This window comes from Schistocerca nitens, chromosome 5 (assembly GCF_023898315.1).
Source record: "Schistocerca nitens isolate TAMUIC-IGC-003100 chromosome 5, iqSchNite1.1, whole genome shotgun sequence".
In the NCBI taxonomy this organism is placed as follows: domain Eukaryota; kingdom Metazoa; phylum Arthropoda; class Insecta; order Orthoptera; family Acrididae; genus Schistocerca; species Schistocerca nitens.
In genome coordinates, this window is record NC_064618.1 from 611,247,293 (window position 1) to 611,268,760 (window position 21,468).

General features: G+C 43.6%; 1 protein-coding gene across 1 annotated transcript in view; it reads left to right on the forward strand.

The window, feature by feature from the left end:
- LOC126259827 (MICAL-like protein 1) overlaps nt 1-20,444 on the forward strand; it is a 30,153-nt gene extending 9,709 nt beyond the window's left edge. The window contains exon 2 of the mRNA XM_049956870.1: nt 14,808-20,444. Coding sequence (XP_049812827.1) covers nt 14,808-16,361 — 1,554 coding nt within the window. The 3' untranslated portion in view covers nt 16,362-20,444. The remainder of the gene's footprint in view (nt 1-14,807) is intronic.
- Nucleotides 20,445-21,468: the final 1,024 nt, after the last annotated feature.

A 21,468-nucleotide genomic window follows, 5' to 3' on the forward strand; every position in this document is an offset into this window, starting at 1 on the left:
TACATTCTCAATAAACTGTACAATTTTAATTATGGATGTAAATCCACAACTACCGTGTTGCTGAAGAACCATATCGTTAAAATCATTTGGTAGGTTATAACCTGTGTTAAACCACTTAATATACAGCATCGGGAGCATCTACATGGCTTGTAAACAGGTCAACGGGCGCATCTCCTGAAAAGGTATATATGTTTATTGGTCGGCTTACTCGCGAAGTACAGTATCCAAGTGATGTTTATTTTATTGCTCGTGCGTCCTGAGACGGGGGTGAAAAAACTAAATTTTATCTGACTTGTGCAGTTGAAATCTCTTTTCTTTTCTATAATTTGATGTCCGTCCAGGCGGAGACATCATCTGTTCGTTGAAATTAGATGATTCCTTCAACAGCCTTTTTTAGAAGTAGGCAGTTAACTATATGTATATGACGCCGAAATGAGCCGCAACGGGAGCGCCGCGTAGCGCCGGTTTCGCGAAAGCTCTGCACGTGTCTGTGGCGGTGCCACACGTGGGCTGGCGGAACTCGGTCCCCTCGCCGAGGAGCGACGCCGGCCGTTGTGCTGGCCGGGTGGCAGAGCGCCAGGGGCAGCGGCGCAGGTAGTGGCGGCGTTGCCAAGCGCGCCGCCATACTGGCTATAGTTAGCCGCATGTGCCTTGCCAGCCTGACGGAGAAACAAATAGAAGTGGAGGCAGCGAGCAAGCGCCACGGCGGTTCGACCTGCCGCCGCCGACGACGACGTCTGTGGCGGTGCTCGTGTCGGCGGCGGCAACCGCAGTCCACGGAACTGCTTTCACCGCGAGCAGGAGAGAGCGCGCGTGTGTGCGCTGCTCTGAGCTGCGACCCTCCTGCCTCTCGCCCCTCGCCGCGGAGCATATCGATACTTAGCGTCGACTGCGCGCTCGATCCTCGCGGACCTATCAGCCCCATCGCCATATCGCACTGTCTTTGCCGTACCCTGCCTCCACCATGCAGTCAGATTTGTCGCAAGAATCGGATGGCATTCATTCTTTGTCCACGTATCAAAGCCGTCATCCGTAATATAGGCTTACGCGCACTTGCGTTAAACTTTGTCTATCCAAAGCACTTTCTTCAGTCATATGGTTTCTACTATCCCATTAATTTCCGCCCAACCCAAAATAAATAATTTAACATTGCTTCACGTGGCCGAGCGGTTCTAGGCGCTACAGTCTGGAGCCGCGCGACCGCCACGGTCGCAGGTTCGAATCCTGCTTCGGGCATGGATGTGTGTGATGTCCTTAGGTTAGTTAGGTTTACGTAGTTCTAAGTTCTAGGGGACTGATGACCTCAGATGTTAAGTCCCATAGTGCTCAGAGCCATTTGAACCATTGCTTCACGTTATGATCATCTTTAAAATGAGCTCCCACCCTTTTGCTCAATAATTTCGTTTAAAATATTTCTTGTTCCGAATTGCGTGGGTTTAAAGGAACTTACCGGATGAGGCGAAACAAATCAATAAATGTGACACTGATCACGTAAAAAGTTTACAGCTAAGGGCATTATATCGCTGGCTCCTGCAAAAGTAGACCTACATGTATTTGAGATGGTTCACTGAGCCACTGAATGCCTGAAATGGCTGGGAAGGAAATAGTATAGTTTTCCTCTGCTGCATAGTTTTTCTGGGACATGTACTATATTTGCCTACACCTTGTGATTAAGATAGGGCTAGTTCCTGCTGCTAACCGGTAGAACTCCGGCGCACGCAGATTTGCAGACTAATTCGTGTTTTTGGGTTGCCATTCACTATGATATCGCTTGTCAAAAAGCGAACACCGCATTTTTTTTTTTCCCCTCACACCTACTTCAGAGAAAGCATGGTGGGGTTAACACATTTTACCAGGTTCATGGGAACAGTTAATAAAAGGATAGCCGTTGCTACATCACAAAATATTGCCGCAAATTAGCAATAGCCGTAGATGTACAAAAAAAAAAAAAATGCAGCTATTTGTGGGGAAACATTTCGTGAATGTATTCAGCAGCGAATGTCATCGCAGTTTCCCTTTGAACAATTGAAGCTTTATAGATTAACACTGATTGGGGTCTACCTTCACGTGTAACTGACTCAGGCCTGGGCTTGCCCTGTGTGTACTGAAACTGTGGCGCCCCAAGCGCCCACCTCCTTCACTAGGCGGGCGGCAGTCGCGGCGCCACCATAACCGTAAGTCAGTGCTGCTGGCAGCGGCAGCGGCAGCGGGCCAAGTTTTCCTCGTGTAGAGGCGAGACGAGCTGGCCGGCCTTTAGGCGCGCAGCTGCCTCCGCCGGCGGCAGGCAACCCAAGGGGAGCCTCTCTGCGCCGCGCCGCTAGGAGGGGATAGCGGCCTAGCGCGGCCGCCGCAGCCGCCTTGGCTTGCCGTGCCTGCCTTCCTGTGCGCCTCGCCTTAGCTCCGCTGCCAGCCGTGGCCCGCTCCCGTTTGACGATCAGCTGTTGGGTCGCGACGCCTGTCACACGCCCCCTCATTGTTCGGCTGCTCACTCCCCCCACCCCATTTGCCCGCTTCTCCTCGCCTGCCGGCATCCAAACGTGCGAGATCCCTTTGTAATAGAGCACGTTGGGACAGAGTGAATCCACCGGCCGCTCCGCATGCACATTTATTCCTTAGAGCGTGGACTCGTGGAATATTTTAGATTTTAGAAAAAGAAGAAATAATTACTATAAAACATATGACACTTCCGGCAATCTTCAGCTAAACAAGGGTTGTAAAACAGCAGAGGCACAAAAGCCGTAAAAGATACAGTAGTAATGATTTCAACGGTCACGGGAAGTCACACAAGAGCAGCACTCAACAGAAAAACTTACGGTACCATATTTTGAAATAATTACTGTAAGTTGATAGCAGTTTGTTCTAGTAATATTTTGGCCACTATAGAAGCTACATTTACGCCGGCCCGATGTGGCCGAGCGGTTCTAGGCGCTTCAGGCTCGAATCCTGCCTCTGGCATGGATGTGTGTGATGTCCTTACGTTAGTTAGGTTTAAGTAGTTCTAAGTCTGGGGGACTGATTACTTCAGATAGTGCTCAGAGCCATTTGAGCTATAATTACGAGCTCCACGGAAGAAATTTCGTACTGTTCACGGTTATTTTGAGTATTTTGGTATAAGGAACCCGTAATCTGTGGTAATTCGTTACAGATTAATAATGTAACTATGTGTTGTTCGGTTTTTTATATAATTACCTTTATTTTTGCGATAATACGTGTACAACAATGAGTAAACTCTCATTCACGAGGTCATTTTCGGCCAATTCTAAATCAGTAAAATTACGCATACTGCTGTGTTTCACTGTTAACGTACGATTAACACTGCCGGGGAAACAAACCTGAGAAAGAACCGACCAGCACGGAGCGCAAGCTTGAGGGCGAGCACTGAACACACACACACACACACACACACACACACACACACACACACTAGTAATCCGCAATCACCTTAGAAAATTTGTCGGAGTTCGGATTCACACTGCAGATAAGATTTTCACGAACACTTGTTTTCCCTTTGAGTGATCATTAGTGTCGCAACAATCAAGAAATCGGTGCGGGTTAGTCGTGACAAAACTTTCATGACCACACTGTTTCCGCGATTTTCCCCACGTAGGATTTTTGCTATTGAGAATTACGGTCTATAGATTCCTTCACCTGATTTCTGGTATATCCAAAGTCACCCAAAGTAATGTTTCATGTCACCCTAGTTCCTTGTTCTGTAAAACGTTATTACCAACTCTCCGTACGTAGAATACGTTTGTTTATCCCTGAAAAAAATTGTGGCCCTTCCGCACACAACGAATACTTGTTCGCATCAGTTGCTCTAGAAAACATTCGCACCATGCCCAAGTATTACTACTAAGAGTTTAGTTAGTGACACTCCATGCGTGAATTGAAGCTAGCTGGAAAACAAAGCTTCCTCTTGTCTGTTGTACTGTGTAAAAGTAGAGATCAGATAAAAGCCTTTGCAATCAGTCTTAAGAAAACCAAAAACTGTATTTTGCTTAAGAGGTGCGAATTCCATTAAGTAATTAGCCGTAAACTGCAGACTGCACTGAATTCGCTATAGTAATACATTAGGCCTAGTTAAACAGGCCTAATACAAGGAAACATATTACGGTACTTCCATTTATGACACCAGAAACTACGGAAATACGTGTAGCTTCAAAACCGCTTGTAAAACATGTTTGACCTTCGTATTTCTTTTAAAAATGGCGTAGTCCCTGCCAATGTCGAACCTACCGTTAACAACATAGTTTTATTTCAGATGAAACTAGTATTACTTTAGATATGTTTCGGATGAAATTAATATCACTCATAAATATTGTTTAATCCATAACTTTACACAAATTTGTTGATTCATCTACTTACCCGTCAGAAGGTTGTCAGTTTCAGCAAACAGAACGGTTACGAAATAATGTACATTTCTGTGGAATGGCATCTTTGCGACTGATGACTCGTACAACACCGGTACTGTCAAAGAGCATTTATATTCTACACTTCTTGAAAGTAATCAGTCGTGTTAATAGTAACAGTGAAATAAAAATACGGTAGTAATAGGCACATAACAAATTTTCGAACCTGAAATGGGTCGTAGTAGCAAGGTTATTAATTATATGAAAGCATGCAATTTTTACCAGATTAATGGCGACAGCGCGTTACGTACCTAGTCTCAAGATTGTACCACAATAATTCACAAAGTTAGTTTCTAGCAGCCAATGCCACGTATTCAGTTTCCTTCCATCAACTTTTAAAATTCTTCTCTCTCTCTCTCTCTCTCTCTCTCTCTCTCTCTCTCTCTCTCTGCGATGATCAGTTCCACAAAAGTAATTTAATTTAATAATTCCCTTAGGAACTTGATAATATAACGAACAGAACAAGCAGCGCCGCGTAGCGTCCGTCTTTCAAAGCTTGAACTCAAATGTTCGCATGTGGTGGAGAGTTTTGAAGACAACAAGGATAGGGAAGTCTGACACACTAAAGCTACACCTTCGTTACCTAGGCAACCTATGGCGCTGACTGTTGTGGCACTTCGGAACCGGAAGAACATACTTATTCCAAATGAAGACATTATTCGATATTTGAAATCAGTAAATTGATGTTAGTGTTGGCTGTTCGGTTAATCAAATACATATTGATATTTTATACATTTGATATTTTTCGCTGTGAAACCGGTATTGTAAACAAGTACATAGTATTTTTAAGGAATTTGTGGTTAACTACAAAACCCTCGTGTTTGCATTTGGTAGAACAGAACTAAAAATAAAAGGTTCCGAAAGAATCGTTACTTGTAGTTGTTCTTTGATCAGAAATTATCATCATGCGAAAGTAGTAAGTGAGCCTAATTCTCTCAGCCTAGATAGAATTAATTTCCAGGTGTGTGTTTCACTCACCGGCTCAACAGTTACCTGTGGAAAATTTGATAGAGAACTGTTTATCATCAGCAACTGCAGTAGTCTGTTCACAAAGACGTCCCCATTGCTTCAGCGGAGTAACAATTACCGTTCGATAGAATATATCTGTATTTGGAAATTACGACATTATCTTTCTTGTTTTTCAGTAACACGAGTTCATCCGAAGCCGTTGAATTTTTTTGCCTTTAGGTTATTGATAGTCTGTAGAAAGATGGATTTTACGTCCGTCCCACTAAATTTCTTTAATTTTACGTTTCGCCAACAAAAACGTGACTAAGAAATAACATTCTCGACAGCATTTATTTACATTGTAATACGTGACAAATCTATTCTATTGAGGTAGCCGAAGTTTTCAGGTATGTATGTGGAGTACAAGGATCGAAACTAAACGCTCATAAATATCTTGAGGTCAGCTGTAAAGCAGTCTCTCCCAGATGAGCGGATTAACAACTTTCTTTATTTAGTCAGTATTGAGTTATCTCGTGAGAGGCCCCACTGTTTTGATACAGCAGATAGCTTCCTTCTCACAACCAGGGAGGTGCTAGTAAAATAATCGTTCTATAAATTTAAACGCGTTTTTCTCGCTGCAATTGATAATATTTAATTTCCAGAAGATTTCTTTAATATGCTAGGCGAAACGCCTCTGGAAACTGAATTTTGTTAATTGCAGCAAAAAAGGGCCTTTTATTTTGTGAAACGAATAGTTGTACACTTGCTGCCGAACCTGGCCACTCCAACAATTTTTAGTTGTGAAGTTATCTTCACTGTCGCTGGTATTTCCGCAAAGGAAAGAACGTTTAAAAGAGTGTTGTGACTTAAGTAACGGTCCGACTATTTTGTTGTCAAAATTGCCGAAGATTGGGCCGTCAGTAGTTCAGGCGCGAAGCACGGCGCATGCGCAGATAACAAATTCTGGGCGGAGGTGACAAAAGATCACTCGATCGGGAGATTCGCAGCGCGCAGTGTCCATCTGGCGACACGTGTTCTGGGGAACAGAACCAGCGCAGGAATGAAAAGAGTATGCGTGTTAAAGAGGACTGGAAAACTATAGTGTCAGTAGGAGAGTGAAGCAGTTTTAGCGCGGCCGCTGGGCAGCGAGCGGGTGGCCAGGCCGGAGCCGAGCGTGGGTATCAGCACGGAACGCGCGCGGCTGCGGCGCTGCCAAGTCTACGTGCGCCGTCAGTTGGTGTGGGCGCAGCACCACTGGCTGCCTCGCAGCAACAATGCTCCACAAGGGCTCAGCCACAGGGCGACAATAAACGTCTCTGGCAGCCGCAGAGTGAGCACACTGGGGGCGCAGCGAGCGCACAGACTTTGGCGCCTCACAGAGGCAACGCCGTGCCCGGGGAACAGGTTCGTAGAGGTGAGCAGAGACCGACGCGACCTCTAGTCGCGGCGCAGATGCACGTAGGCCGAGCCTCCATCCCTCGCCGACCCTCAGGCCGGGTCCCCCACGAACCTCACTCCGAGAGGGGACCGGCCCCACACAAATAGGAAAGAGCGCAGGCATCGCGCAGCGCGGCTGCGCGGAGGGGTGGATGGCAGAGGGAGAGAGCAGGGTGCGTGGCGGAGTGAAGGGGGCGAAATTAGAGGGTTGCGGGCGCCGCTCCGCGCCGGGCCGGAACACACTGGCTGGGACCGCCCTGCCTGTGGGCCCCAGCTCCATTCTGCCGCACACGATTTACAGTAAGGGGCTGTTTGAAAGAACAGAAGACCATTTGTAACATTATTTCGTCGAAAACTAAGTAGATCATGTTGTTGTGGTCTTCAGTCCTGAGACTGGTTTGATGCAGCTCTCCATGTTAATCTATCCTGTGCAAGCTCCTTCATCTCCCAGTACCTACTGCAACCTACATCCTTCTGAATCTGCTTAGTGTATTCATCTCTTGGTCACCCTCTACGATTTTTACCCTCCACGCTGCCCTCCAATGCTAAATTTGTGATCCCTTGATGCCTCAGGACATGTCCTACCAACCGATCCCTTCTTCTAGTCAAGTTGTGCCACAAACTTCTCTTCTCCCCAATTCTATTCAATACCTCCTCATTAGTTACGTGATCTACCCACCTAATCTTCAACATTCTTGTGTAGCACCACATTTCGAAAGCTTCTATTCTCTTCTTGTCCAAACTATTTATTGTCCATGTTTCACTTCCATACATGGCTACACCCCATACAAATACTTTCAGAAACGACCTTCTGACACTTAAATCTATACTCGACGTTAACAAATTTCTCTTCTTCAGAAACGCTTTCCTTGCCATTGCCAGTCTACATTTTATATCCTCTCTACTTCGACCATCATCAGTTATTTTGCTCCCCAAATAGCAACACTCCTTTACTACTTTAAGTGTCCCATTTCCTAATCTAATTCCCTCAGCATCACCCGATTTAATTAGACTATATTCCATTATCCTCGTTTTGCTTTTGTTGATGTTCATCTTATATCCTCATGGCTGAGTGAAAATGAGGTTGATTTTTATAGTAAGTAAAAGAGCAACGAGAAACTTTTAATAATGGTAGTTACTAAGAACAAACAGCGCCGTGAGTGGTTTTGGTTTCAAACTGCCAGGTTCAGCATCAGACGGCTGTTAACGTTAAAAATACGTACGAGATTATGATCTACACGCAGTCGAAACCAGGATTTTGGCCTTGGTGTGGGGAATGGGAATGAGGGCTGAGCTCATAGACATTTCGGTTCACCGCGCTGCCTCCAAATTATCTTGAGTGAACAAAGGTGCTTTCTTAATCTCGTATAATACAACTACTATAGAGAGGAGATTTTCGAGACTGTTAACCCTAACAATACCAACGCATTTTCCATAATGTGAAATACCAGGGGGAGGGGTACTTCGCGCCTACCGCAAATATCGTAGAACAAGTCAGTTTCGTTAAATGTGTGTAACTTTAGTATGAGATGAGTAAGGCTCCTGAAACTCAAAATATTAATATCACAAAATATGTTGTGAAAAATCACATTCACAAAAGACATAAATTTTTGGGATAAATTTTACTAAAAAGTTTGAAACAGTTTCGGAATCTGATGTACGAAATCATTAACAACAATAATATTTTTAAAAAAATTTAAAATATACATTAGCAGACTATATTGCAATGGTTGCGAAGATTCCCCCCCTCCCCCCTTCGCATTGCGACGGTTAAGTCTGAAAGCCGTGTTGCAAAGAATTCATTATTGTTGTTATTATTTTGAGATTAAGAAGAAACATGTGCAGTTCTGAGGGGAGTTGCAGCCCGATCGCTTCCCACTTCCGTAGGATTCGCCTCCGTCTACATATGTTGGCTGGTTTCGTTGTGGTGAAAGTTTGTCGGAGTGGTAGCGCCCTAGAGCAAAGAAATAAGAGAAAGAGCTAATTTACTGTAACTAGACCTGACGATGAATTTAAACATCTTCTTAAGATAAAGGATAGGTTTTTTTGTACAGTCGAAAATCCTACGTCATCCTGTAGCACTGTTCACTACTTTTGGATAAACGTAATGGTTCGAAACAGACAGCGGCGCTTTTTGATTTTAAGAAATAGTATTAATAACCTATGACGAACGAAGCGAGGGGGACAAAAACGGACTGACACAGGCAAATAGGTCATTGCTGCACTAGAGAAGTCTATTGGTATCAAATGTAGTCCTCAAATTGTGTGGAGGTGAGTCGTGGACAGTGGGGAAACCGGAACAGAAGAGTGTCAAAGCATTTGACATGGGGTGCTACAGAAGATATGTGAAAATTACGTGAGCTGACAAGATGTGGAACGAGAAGGTTATCTGCAGAGCACGCGCTGAAAGGAACATATGGAAAACACAACAAGAAGGGACAGGATGATAGAACATGTGTTAAGACATCAGGGAGCTGTAGAGCGTAAAGACTGGAATGCATCCAGCAAATAGTTGAGGATGTAGGGTGCAAGTGTAACTCTGAGACGAAGAGGTTAGTGCTGGAGGGGAATTCCTGGCGCGCTGTATCAGTCAGAAGACTGGAGCTAGCTGCTGATTTCATTTATTGTAGGAATTAACTAGTATATTTACAACGCATAATCGAAAACATCGACAGTTTGGTTTTGGTTCACGTTGCTTAGAAAACGTCGCCGGTTTCGAGCGTACAATTTTATCTCGAGAGGACTTACACGATTTTTATCAGAACACTTGCTGCGTGTTGACCATAATAAACATAAATTTTCACCTGCATGATAATTGATAGCGGAAATCGTGGTCGCGACACAAAATTCGTGTTCCTATCGACAGCAGCCCTTCCAATTCTGACATGCGTAAAAAGGAACTTACGAAACAGAAACTGTTGGATTGAGGGTGGCTGTACATCTAGAAGCATATTCCAGCTATACTACAAACGATAACGGTGGTTTTGGGGGTAAACGTCAGTTTCATGCGGTATGGTAAATTTCGAGGAATACTGCGTCAAATAAAATAACAAGAAAGATGCTATAGATAGTGCCAAATGTGATGTGCCTCGGAGAAATGAGATTCCGAAGGTGAGAATTCTGCTGAACGACGGTTTCAAATTTTCGGAATATTTTAGGAAGCGACAGTGCCGCGCCCAGTAGAGTATTGTAGTCTTCAAAGAAAACGTCTGTTCGATGAGTGCTTTTAACTTAGGCCTGCAACACGTGAACGATATGTACGTTGTTGTAATGGGATTAGCTTCCGGAGCTGTACCGTGACTACAGGTGCGACCTTCCCGCTAAATGCTCTGTCGTCAACGGTTGTACAAGAGACAGAGCAGTCCTTTGCGGGAGTTCTGGCTTTGCTGCTGCTGCTGCTGCTCGCGGGCTACTGCGCGCAAAGGTCCCAGGAGCTCGCAAGTAGGACAGGCACCAGGAGAAACTACCTGGCTAGTGCCGGGCCGGGAAATCCCCGACCGCGCCGCGCGCTTCGCGGGAACACATGCAGTCGGCACTCGCTCGCTAGGACAAAACTGCGCTGCTTCTAGACGAGTTGTTAGCTGGTGCCCTGCTCAACTCAGAGAATACCACTGTCAACACGGGAACAGGTTTTTATTTCTGTTTCGTCGTCATTCAGTAAACAGTTGCGTGCCTTGCAGCAGAACGGATTCGTTTCTGTATCGGCTTCGGAAAATGAAATCACTATTCCTACGTAATATCAAATGTATAAATAAAATGAAAAGTTATTTTTTAAAAACATTTCTACCCGCGCTTCATGGATCATTATTCGTAGCTATAGAATTAATAAAATATGTTTTGTTCCTGTGCGGAAAAGTTATTTTCACTCGCTTTAGTCTGGAGTTGACGCACCACCTAGAATGAAGTGTATCGGTTAACGCACTGTTACGACAAAAACGAAATGTCTGTCGAAAAGTTTTACTATATTGGCTTTGAAAATTGTTGGCAACCGTAACGTGAAGGGTAATACGTCTTCATTCGGCAACGTGATTATATCACGCAACGTGCAGTAAGGAACTGTGACGAGTAAACGACAAATGGTAATAGGAAGCGCTACTCCATCAGATCTTTCCTTCTTTCCATAATAATAATAATAATAATAATAATAATAATAATGCTTGGGCTACATTAGCGCCTGCCATCAAAATTCTGTATTGGTTAATAAAAATGTTGATCTAACTCTAAGAAATAAAACTTCTTCTGTAGCTTATTATTTACGACCACGAGTTAGGCCGTATAGGAAACATTTTAAAATCAATAAATTGGATTTTTCAGTGGCTGTAAATTACGTATTTGAATAACACAAGACGAAGATCAAGACAGTAACGCAACATTCAGCATGTATTGCCCGACATTTCATTGAAAACTTCTTCTCTCCAGTCTTCTTATAAAACCTAAAATTTATACATCCGTTACAGTAAATGCAGTCGTTAATCTTCGTGACCGAAAGAAACGAATAACAGGACGAAAACAGACTCGGTGGCCTCGAGTTCCATTCGAAATTGTCTTCGGGGCCTGAGGTTTAAAGTACAAATGAAAATGAACTTTCATTATCGAGTGGTGCAGTGCTGATGGTGATTGTGATTCGGTTTCGAAGATTGTCTGCTCGAATAGTGGTGATTGCAAGGGGGTCGTCCCCATCTCCGAAGGAAAAGAAAAAGTATAGAATAGTCGTTTTAGTTATTAAAAATATCCCGTACCCTCAAGTCTATACTTATACGAAAAATCGTGATGTGATATCGTGGCGTTATAGTAAATAATTTTTAAAAAAATTTGGAACATTTGTAGGCGAGTTTACTCTTTTTCCAAAGCAAGTTTGCGCATTCCGGCACCAGCTGTAAATATCACGTTCACAAATTTTCTGCCTTCAACGATGACAAAATATAATAAATAGCTTTCGTATCAGAGATTGAAATAGCTGTGCCTTGTAAATTCGTGAGTTTTGCCGCCGGAAATGCAAGCCCACTCTCTGACCCTCCGTTCCCCGACAGAGTTCGTGGTACAGAAGAGATATAGAGAGTACTGAGTAGTGAGGCAGGGTGGACATGCCTCGCGACAATAAGCAGTCGGCATTGTTGGTTGCGCAAGGCGCGTGCCGGCGCTGCGGCGAGCGGTTGAAGGCCGCCCCGCCCGACGGCGCTGCGCGCGCGCCGGGCCTTGTCTCCAAGGCTAGCGGCCGCGCCACCGACGAGCTCAGCCGCTTCACGCTTTCCGCCCATTCTTCTGGCCATCTTTCCTTCTAGAGAGATCGTCCACGCACCCTTACTTTCATGTTACGTATCGAGGACAAACGAAACATTTCCTTACTATTACCAGTACTGGCGAAACGAAATACTGAGCTATCATAGTACCTATAACTGTCAACTGGTCTATTGCAGAGGAAACTTGCACGAATTTGTTTCACAGGAATTGACTCAGCAGCATCAGTATAATTGAATATTCACGGAGGTCTAGTATGGGCTACAATTACATTACGGCAGTGAAACTTGTAATGCGTTAATGAGGAACCTTTCTCACCCGTTTGACCTTTTCCGCCCGCGTCCCGATTTTAATCTGTTGTGTCTAGACCATACAGCCTAGACACAATGCTGTAGCCGATAGGGCACGCAATGCTAATGCAGACGGGCGTGAAGTCTGGAACATGAGACTTATAAATGAATAAGAAGAAAAGTACGTAGATGCTTGTTACTTAACTTTTAATTAGTCCTTGGAATACATCTCTCTTGAATATTAGTAAGCTATAGGCACTGATACAAATGGCGCCTTGCTAGGTGGTCGCCATTTAACTTAGCAGAGGGCTATTCTACTGTCTATCTCTCGGCAAATGAGAGCAAGGCTTAGCACGTCCAATCGCAAGCTATGTTGTCCGTACAACTGGGGACGAGGTCTCCTCAGTCTCTCGAGACCTGCCTTGTGGTGGCGCTAGGTTTGCGATCCCACAGTGGCGACACGCGGGTCCGACATGTACTACAGGACCGCGGCCGATTTAAGTTACCACCTAGTAAGTGTGGTGTCTAGCGGTGACACCACATAATCCATTATAAATGGAAACATTTCTATACGTCTTTCTCGCATTCACACCGTCAGATTTTCGCCTGGTGGCGAAGAAGGGAACTAATTTTTTTCAATAATAAATAGCTTCAATAATAAATAGCTTCCGCATTAAAACGTGAGAATATTTATCAAGTTTCGCTGCAATACGGTAATTACATTCCACACTGGTCCTCTGAGTAGTTGCCCTTTAATTTAACCACCCAGTAGTATACAGATAACTTACGCGTTGTACCATCTTTCGATGACTCTTACTTGAACTGGTGCTGACGCGAGGGCTCTGAGGACAGAAGACTTCGAATCAAAACTTTCAGAACCTATTCTCACTGCTTTTTAACTGACCGTTATATCGAATGCTGCTATTTTATAACGCAGAATAAGTTTAATGTCGTTATACTTGTAGCAGATAAGTCGATTTACTGTATATTATTAAAATTCTCTTTACATTATTTAATTTATTAACTCTACGCCGTCATGTTCATTTTTTCATGTCATGGAACTTCAGAGATTTCACAGAACACTATTGTAGGGAGCGCGCCGGCCGAAGTGGCAGAGCGGTTCTAGGCGCTACAGTCTGGAACCGCGCGACCGCTGCTGTCACAGGTTCGAATCCTTGCTGATCTTCCTTTCTGTGAAACACAACTTTTCTTACCGTGAACAAGTGCTCATAGCTCTGAAGATACGCATTTTAGAACCCACGATTACTAGATTTTCGTGCTTCGAATGATCGTCCTTGTCATATCCCTGAATATTTACCAGTATTCCGGAGACACACTGTATAAGCATTATTGTGTTTGTCGCATCATAGTTGTTTCTGCTAAAGACGGCAGTTAACAAACGCCAACAACCACGGTCTTGAAGAGATGTAGTAATTATATTTGTATAAGGATAACCAATTTGTAAAGGATTGTTCCTGGTATGTTAAAATATGAAATACTGTGTGTGTTTTATAAGCAGAAGTCCGACTGTCACTTTCGTTTTGGGGTAGTCGCGCGGTGTGAGGCCTGTTGCGAGTTCGCGCGGCTCCCCCTGTCGGAGATGAGTCCTCCCTGGGGCATGTGTGTGTATTGTCCTTAGCGTTAGTTAGTTTTAAGTCGTGTGTAAGACTAGGGATCGATGATCCCAACAGTTTGGTTCCATAGGAATTTACCAACACAATCTATTTCGATTTTTCAGGATTTTATTTCTGGTGCGTAATTCGGGACGAAAGCTCCACCGTCAGGCTTTCCAGACTCACTGAACGTCTGACGAAATTGACGCACTTGCTTCACGGGTGATCCATACTGAAATTCTAAGTTCTTTGGTTTTCATTGCAAATACAAAAAAAAAAAAAAAAAAAGGTTCAAATGGCTCTGAGCGCTATGGGACTTAAATTCTGAGGCCATCAGTCCCCTAGAACTTAGAACTACTTAAACCTAACTAACCTAAGGACATCACACGCATCCATGCCCGAGGCAGGATTCGAACCTGCGACCGTAGCGGTCGCGCGGTTGCAGACTGGAGCGCCTAGAACCGCTCGGCCACACTGGCCGGCTGCAAATACATCGTTAACAATCTGAAGTACAGGAAAACCTGAAAAACTGAAATACAGAGAGGAGACTAGCTACAATTTATAAATTTCTCTCACTGTGTGTGGACCATGTGAAACCATTACGAATTCGTTAAAATTTGTGAGTTTCTGTCGAGGAAACAATGGATTCGAGCGTCGCAAGAACTTATCTTTCTTCCACCCTTTATCAGTTCTTATATCGGCCGTTGCCTATACGTAGATTAGCCGCAGAAAGATAAACTCGCCCACATTGGCCGGCGCCGCGAGGCTGCGTGTACAGTTATCATGGAGCAGTCGTAAGCGCGGCTCCGGCCTGTCGTCGTCCGTGTCCCTGTCGCTCGCGCCTGACGGTCGCCGTCTGTGTGTTGTTGCAGAGCCCTGCCATGATGGGGCTGCAAGCGACGGCAAGCAAACGCAAGCTGGAGTACGACAGCAAGTGCCAGCCGGCCAAGCTGGTGCGGCTGGACGAGGGCGCGCACGACGCGGCGGCCGCCGACCTGGACGACTGGCGCCTCGCGTCCGCGCTGGGCGGCGCGCTCGCCAGCCCCGTGCCGCACCAGCACGACGACGACGACGAGGACGACGACGACGAGGAGGACGACGACGAGGACGACGACAAGGCCGAGAAGTACCTGCCGCCCGCGGCGCGCGCCTACCACTGCCTGCGCTACGCCGAGGGCGACGGCGTCTGCTACCCGCACGCCGTGCCCGTGGCCGAGCTGAAGGCGGCGCCCTCGCCGCCGCCGCCCGCCGGCTACTACCCGGAGGAGGCGTCCGGCTACGGCGCGGGGGCGGGAGGCGGTACGCCGCCCCCGTACGGCCCCCAGGCGCGCCTCGCCGTGCGCTACCAGCCGTCCCCGGCCGCCCCCAGGCCTGTGCACCAGTACTGGGGCAGCAGCGAGTACTATTCGCAGAACTCGCAGCAGACGATACGCTGCGACGAGAACGGCAAGTCGTATCTGGATCTGGGCAGCTCCAGTGCCAGGTATAGCGCCGCCCCGACTGTCCCCGCGAGGTGTCCTCCGCCGCCACTGCCGCAGCCGCCGCCGCCGCCGGCGTCGGCCGCGCCGCCCCCCGCCGCCGCCGGGAAGGACGTGGAGTGCTGTGACGGCAGGACCGGCTGGTGCGGCCGGGGGCCGGACGCGGCCTGCTACCGACAGAGGCGGCTCGCGGTGCTCAACATCTCCATGTGCAAGCTGGGCAGGTACAGGCAGTTTCCCGACCCCAGCCTGCGCAGGTCGGTGCTCATCTGCAACACGCTGCGCTACATCGAGCGCGAGATGGAGCAGGAGGGCTGCTTCTTCGGCGGCGGCGTGACGCACGTTCCGGGTGCCGCCCCCCCGCCTCCGGCTCCGACACCGCAGCCGCCCGCCGAGCCGGAGCCCAGCTACCAGCCGCACTTTGCCGACGTGTCCGCCCCCTCGCCCGCGGCCGCCCCCGCTTACGCGGCGCCACAGTACCGTGTCCCTGCGCACGGCGCCGACCTCATCCCGCCGTACGAGCACACCCTGAGGGACTTCTCCGCCAGCGGGCGCGCCACGCCGTTCCCCGCGGCCTGCGCCGACGACTACGACGCCGACTCTGGCGTCGGCGACGAGGAATCGGCCCGGGGCATCAACTGGGGGTCCGTGCTGAGCCTCTCCAGCCAGTCCGACCTCGACCCACTCAATAACAATGAACTCTACTCTCCCTCCCCCCCTCACTCGTCGTCGTCGTCGTTCGGATTTACCAATGGGGACTCTAACAGTTCGCTCAGTTTGCTCGGAGACGTGGACTTGGGACACGAGTTCGACGATTTCCTCCCCAGTTGGAAACTGACGCCTCTCAGTGCCGACGACATTCTCAAGTCCGTCCCTCCGTCGGAGTTCTCGGCACGACAGGGCGAGGGCGAACTGGACAGCATTATGCACGTCCTTGTCGGCACGTAATGGGACGCGACAAGTGCGCCACTTTCGGTATCATCGAATGGGAGTGAGATTACTGGTCAGTCGATTGATCTTCAAATGTGCTCAGGTTGTGAAGGGCTGTTCAATTTGATACTTATATTCTTATATTTCAATTTGGCAGCCCGTGGTCCTTTAAATTTACTTAAAAAGAACATTTAGTCTGAACTAATATATTTTCGTTCTCCGTTCGACACCTTTTTATCACTTAAACTGTACTTTTTGTACATTTTGCAATTCGACAGAAGAAAATGGATGTAGGTCTACGGTGACTGTTGCGTAAAAAGGTTTTTATAGAATGTTTATTTTGAAGGTTCTCTAGTACAGAGCTTTTACCAATGTTTGGGCATAGTCTTAATACCTTTGTTTTCTTTTGCAGAGAGAGAGGGAGGGAGAATGAGAATGAGAATATATGTGTGTGTGTGTGTGTGTGTGTGTGTGTGTGTGTGTGTGTGTGTGTGTGTGTGTGTGTGTGTGTGTGAGTGAGAGAGAGAGAGAGAGAGAGAGGTGTCTGAAGCTTGTCTGAATTAATATCTCAGGTCTCTGTAAAAAGTCATGTGGGTAACATCCACATTTTTGTCAAGAGGTGCTCTTACATAGGTTGTATGCTTCATTTATCTATATGCCTCTGTCCCTTTTTCGTAAAGCTTGTCCTCTTTCATGTTTTTGTTCCCTTGTTCAGAGTAATACGTATGTTAAACTTTGCATTAAAAAATATATTTTTGAAGAACTTATTGTGCACTAAAGATATAGTTCTTGTTGGTTTTGTGAAGAGATGTCAGTATAATGAAATGGTTCTATAGATGACTAGATTATATACAAAGTGATGATTTGCACTTCAGTATATAAACAAATCCAGGAGAAATTAGTGATGGAAAAGCCCTTGTTACCTGTAACGTTGGTGACGTGTCTAGTTGTATATAAAAGTGGACTATTATGTACTGTTTAGATAGTACGACTGGAAACCGTATTGCATTGTCCTTTCGGACTCTTCTTTAAAATTACAATATTAAGCTTTTAAGATTTCTTTAACTACAGAAAGGAATCACTCTATTGCAGTTTAAGCAGCTTTTTTTTTGCAGACCATTCAAATTAACTTTTTTAAATAATCATTGCTGATTCAGCAATTAAGAAACTGTTCAATGGTGCAAACAGTACTGAGTGATATTTTATTTTGAGAAGATGTTACAGTGCTCATGAATGTGTGGAAGATTTGCTCTAAACAGTATAAAATAATCCTACTTATAATCCTACTGGAGAGTAGGCTTAGTGTACAGTAGATTTCTTTTATGTAAAAAGAAGTCCCTTCACATTATGATTTGACAGTCATGTGGAAGTGATTTCCAGGCATTGCCCAATTTTCTGTGTACTCTGCTGTAAATATATCTACATAATGAGTGTAAATAGTTGCAAAGTATATACATAAATATAAAAATATGCCATAAATATATTGTCTATATAAATATATTTTGAAATGTTCCAGAAGGAATATTTGCACTAAAATAATTTTGATTGTGAAAATCTAGTCCTTTAAAAAAACGTCACAGTTTTGACGTTTAAAGCTGGAGTCAGAAAATTGGGCTGTCCCAGATATTGGCTGTCCCAGCTGTCTGCAGCTGTCATGTTGATGGTTGAGTATTATTGTGAGGAGTACTGTCACAATTCCACAAATAGAAAATATTGTGTGTATTGCAGGATACCATTATGTATGTTTTCACAAAGTGGTTGAAACTTCACTGTATGCTGTATCATTTTTCCAGTGAAATAATCTTTAGTTATCATTCATTGAGATTATTTCATTTTTTTAAACTCTTAATTTTGAATGTATGTTGATATTTCTGCTCAAAGCTAATTTATAAACTCAGTTGAGTGCCTTGAGTAATGGCAAACAAAATTATAGTTAACTCAGTAGATTGTTTGCTGTGAAGTGCTCTTTAAGGCTATATGATGGACATTTATTTCTATTGCCAAAGTACTTGGTTGTGATGGAGAAATGATATGACAAGTGAAGCATATAAATGGTGCCCTCAGAAGAAAATTTTTAAATGATTGTGCTGTGATATTGTCGTGTACAACTCTGTTAAATCTAAAATATTGGCTGCTAATGTTAGGTAGGTATTCATGATTATATATATATCTATATATATATATATATGTAGATAAAATGTGATGAATTTGCAATAAATTAATATAAAATATTAAGCATGTTGTTAAATCCCTTATTTAAAAGAAGAAATAAATAAATAAATAAATAAATAATTATACCAATTCACCATTCTGTTTTGTTGTTTAGCCGTGAAATTTCACCCACTTGCACCTTGTTGCAATAGGGGGAAATAATATATTGAAATTGCGTAAATGACATCTCAGTTCTCTATTTCATGAACACGCATTGTACAATAGTTCCCTTATACATTGACCAAGATAGTTATAAAAAGACAAAATATTATTTTACTGTAAGAATTTAACTGTATCCATATATTTTTACATCAATTTGGCATATTGGATGTTTGTGAAATGAAATTCTATTCAGGGACCTGCATTTCTTTTATTGAATGTGTTTGTAAAAATTAATTTAATGTGCAGGCATTTGAAGATATTATTTGAAATGCCTTCTGACACTTTTTTTTTTCTGGGAAGAAAGAAATACGGTACAGAATGTACAACCAAACTGAACGTTGCATCTCCTTCAGTAATTATTTGTTTAAATATCATGACCAGGTAAAATTAAGGAACAATAACGTACAATCACTAGTACTAAACTACAAAAATTGTTATTTTCATGTCCAATTTGTACTGAAAGTTCATTAAAAAAACACATTAAACATGATTGACTGAATTTTTATATTTTCCCACAACTTGACTGAATTGAGATGAAGGCATTGTCAAACAAAAAAATATACAGAAATTAAGGTTTAATACTCTATAAAATACATAACATGGCATTAAAATGCATCTCCCGATGTTAGAAAACAGTGATGTCTCAAAGAATGTGTGTAAAATTGTCAAGTTTGGAGTATTTGTCTTCAGCATCAGTCACATCACACACACAATTTTGTTTTCACATAATGTACCTTTAAGTGTCACACTTTTATGGTCATCCTGTTGTTGGAATGAATTCATTTAGTAAAATAGAAGAATTTTTCAGTTTCACAATGTCACAATATTTGACAGTGACTGAAGTGACACAATGAAGTCATCTTTGGTGCTTAGTATGTAAATGAGTTAACACCATACATCCGTAATACCAACAGTTTGTTTGCAAAGGCCTCTGGTGCTTCAGATTATAATATTGTACGAAATTCGTCCTTCATGCTGATATAATTTGTCATATACATTTCAAAAAGTGTTTCACAGATTGGTTTATGATAAACATGTCTTTGAAAGCTTAACGGCCAACGAAAATAGCTTTCCTTTATAAACAACAGTTTCATATGGTCTTTACATAAATTAATAATATAGTTTGATTTTATATGATTGTATCACTGGTTTTTCTTCATGTCATGTGCTAGGCAGATAACTTGTGCCAATATTTGTTGCACAGGAATTTTATATTGGAAGTCATGATGTACCTTATGTATGATATTTTTTAAATGAAGATATTTTTGTACAACCAGGCAAACTTTACATAATATTGACAAAACTACAGTGCACCCCAAGTATTAGGCCTCACTACTTAATAACTAAATGAAAATTTCAAGCACAGGATGAGAAAATGGCATTAATGTACAAAGAAATTTGTATATTTTTTAAGCAAGCCAAAGATATTTTATGGATTAGGGAATATGGCAACTAACATAAAGAGATATTGTGCTTTATAAAAATAGTTTATCAAACTAGGTAGATGTATTTATTTCAGATGCTATAAATAGGTACACAATCGTCCTTGTACAGAAGAAGGAAAGAAAGCAATGAGCAATAAACAGTGGTTTGCAAAACAACTAAAACTTACACAGAATTTATTTTGTGATTGGTGTGTCAGTGTGTGTCCTAATCCTTACCCATTGTTAAAAAAACTTGTAACCATTTTCAGGTGTTCGAAATAAGTCAATCATACATTCAGTGCACGAGTTCACTCTATGGTAAATACTTTAGCTACTTGGAACACATTGCATGCCTCCTTCATGGAAACACTTGTACAACAAAGAACTTTCAGGATTTTTGTATTTGTACTATGAAATGAAATGAGAAGGAGTTTATAAAACACACAGCATCTAATAGCAACAAAATATTAACATTCTCAGTAACAGTTATGATTTGCCAGGAAAACAGTAATTGTAACCATCAGCTGTAAAATCACCTTAATATTTTGGACACCTATTTTGATTGGAAAATAAGCTTCATTTATGATCTAGGCATTAGGATATAGTGTTAGCTTTGAAGAGAGCTGGTGAATATCTTGTTTCTTCAATATTTTTCATCAGAATTGGAATGTTAGGCAAAGAGGTGATAGCATACAGTTTTGTTGCAGAAGACAAACAATGCTGTGTTAATTTCATCTCACCATGATATTCTATGGAGCGATGGTGCAGAACAGTCAGCAACAATACATCTCTTGACCCTGGAGCTTAGCAGGTGGAGGAGCTACGTGTGTGAATGTTCTTGAACTGCCATCTTAACTTAAAGACACACATAATATAAACACTCATGTAAGGAAGATATTGGACCAATGCCTACACGTTTAAGCCGGCCATCTCAGTTGTTCCATTCAATTCCTGGTAAACAACACAATTATGTTGAATTACTCGAGTGTTTTATGGTATCCCTACTGTATTTTGTTTTTGTGATTGAGCACTCATTTAGTCCTTTTAGAGCCATGTCCTTTTAGAGCCATGTCCTTTTAGAGCCATGTCTTACGATGTACTGCTGGCTAAACTAGAACAAACTCACATACGTTATTTTTAGAATGAACACACACACACACACACACACACACACACACACACACACACACACACACACACACACACACACACACACACACACACACACACAGGGCTGTACTGCAGAATTCCTTCTACAGTATCAACATCATAACTAATACTTGCCACGTTTCTGAAAAGATCTGAGAAAAGAATCAAGTGGAATATTA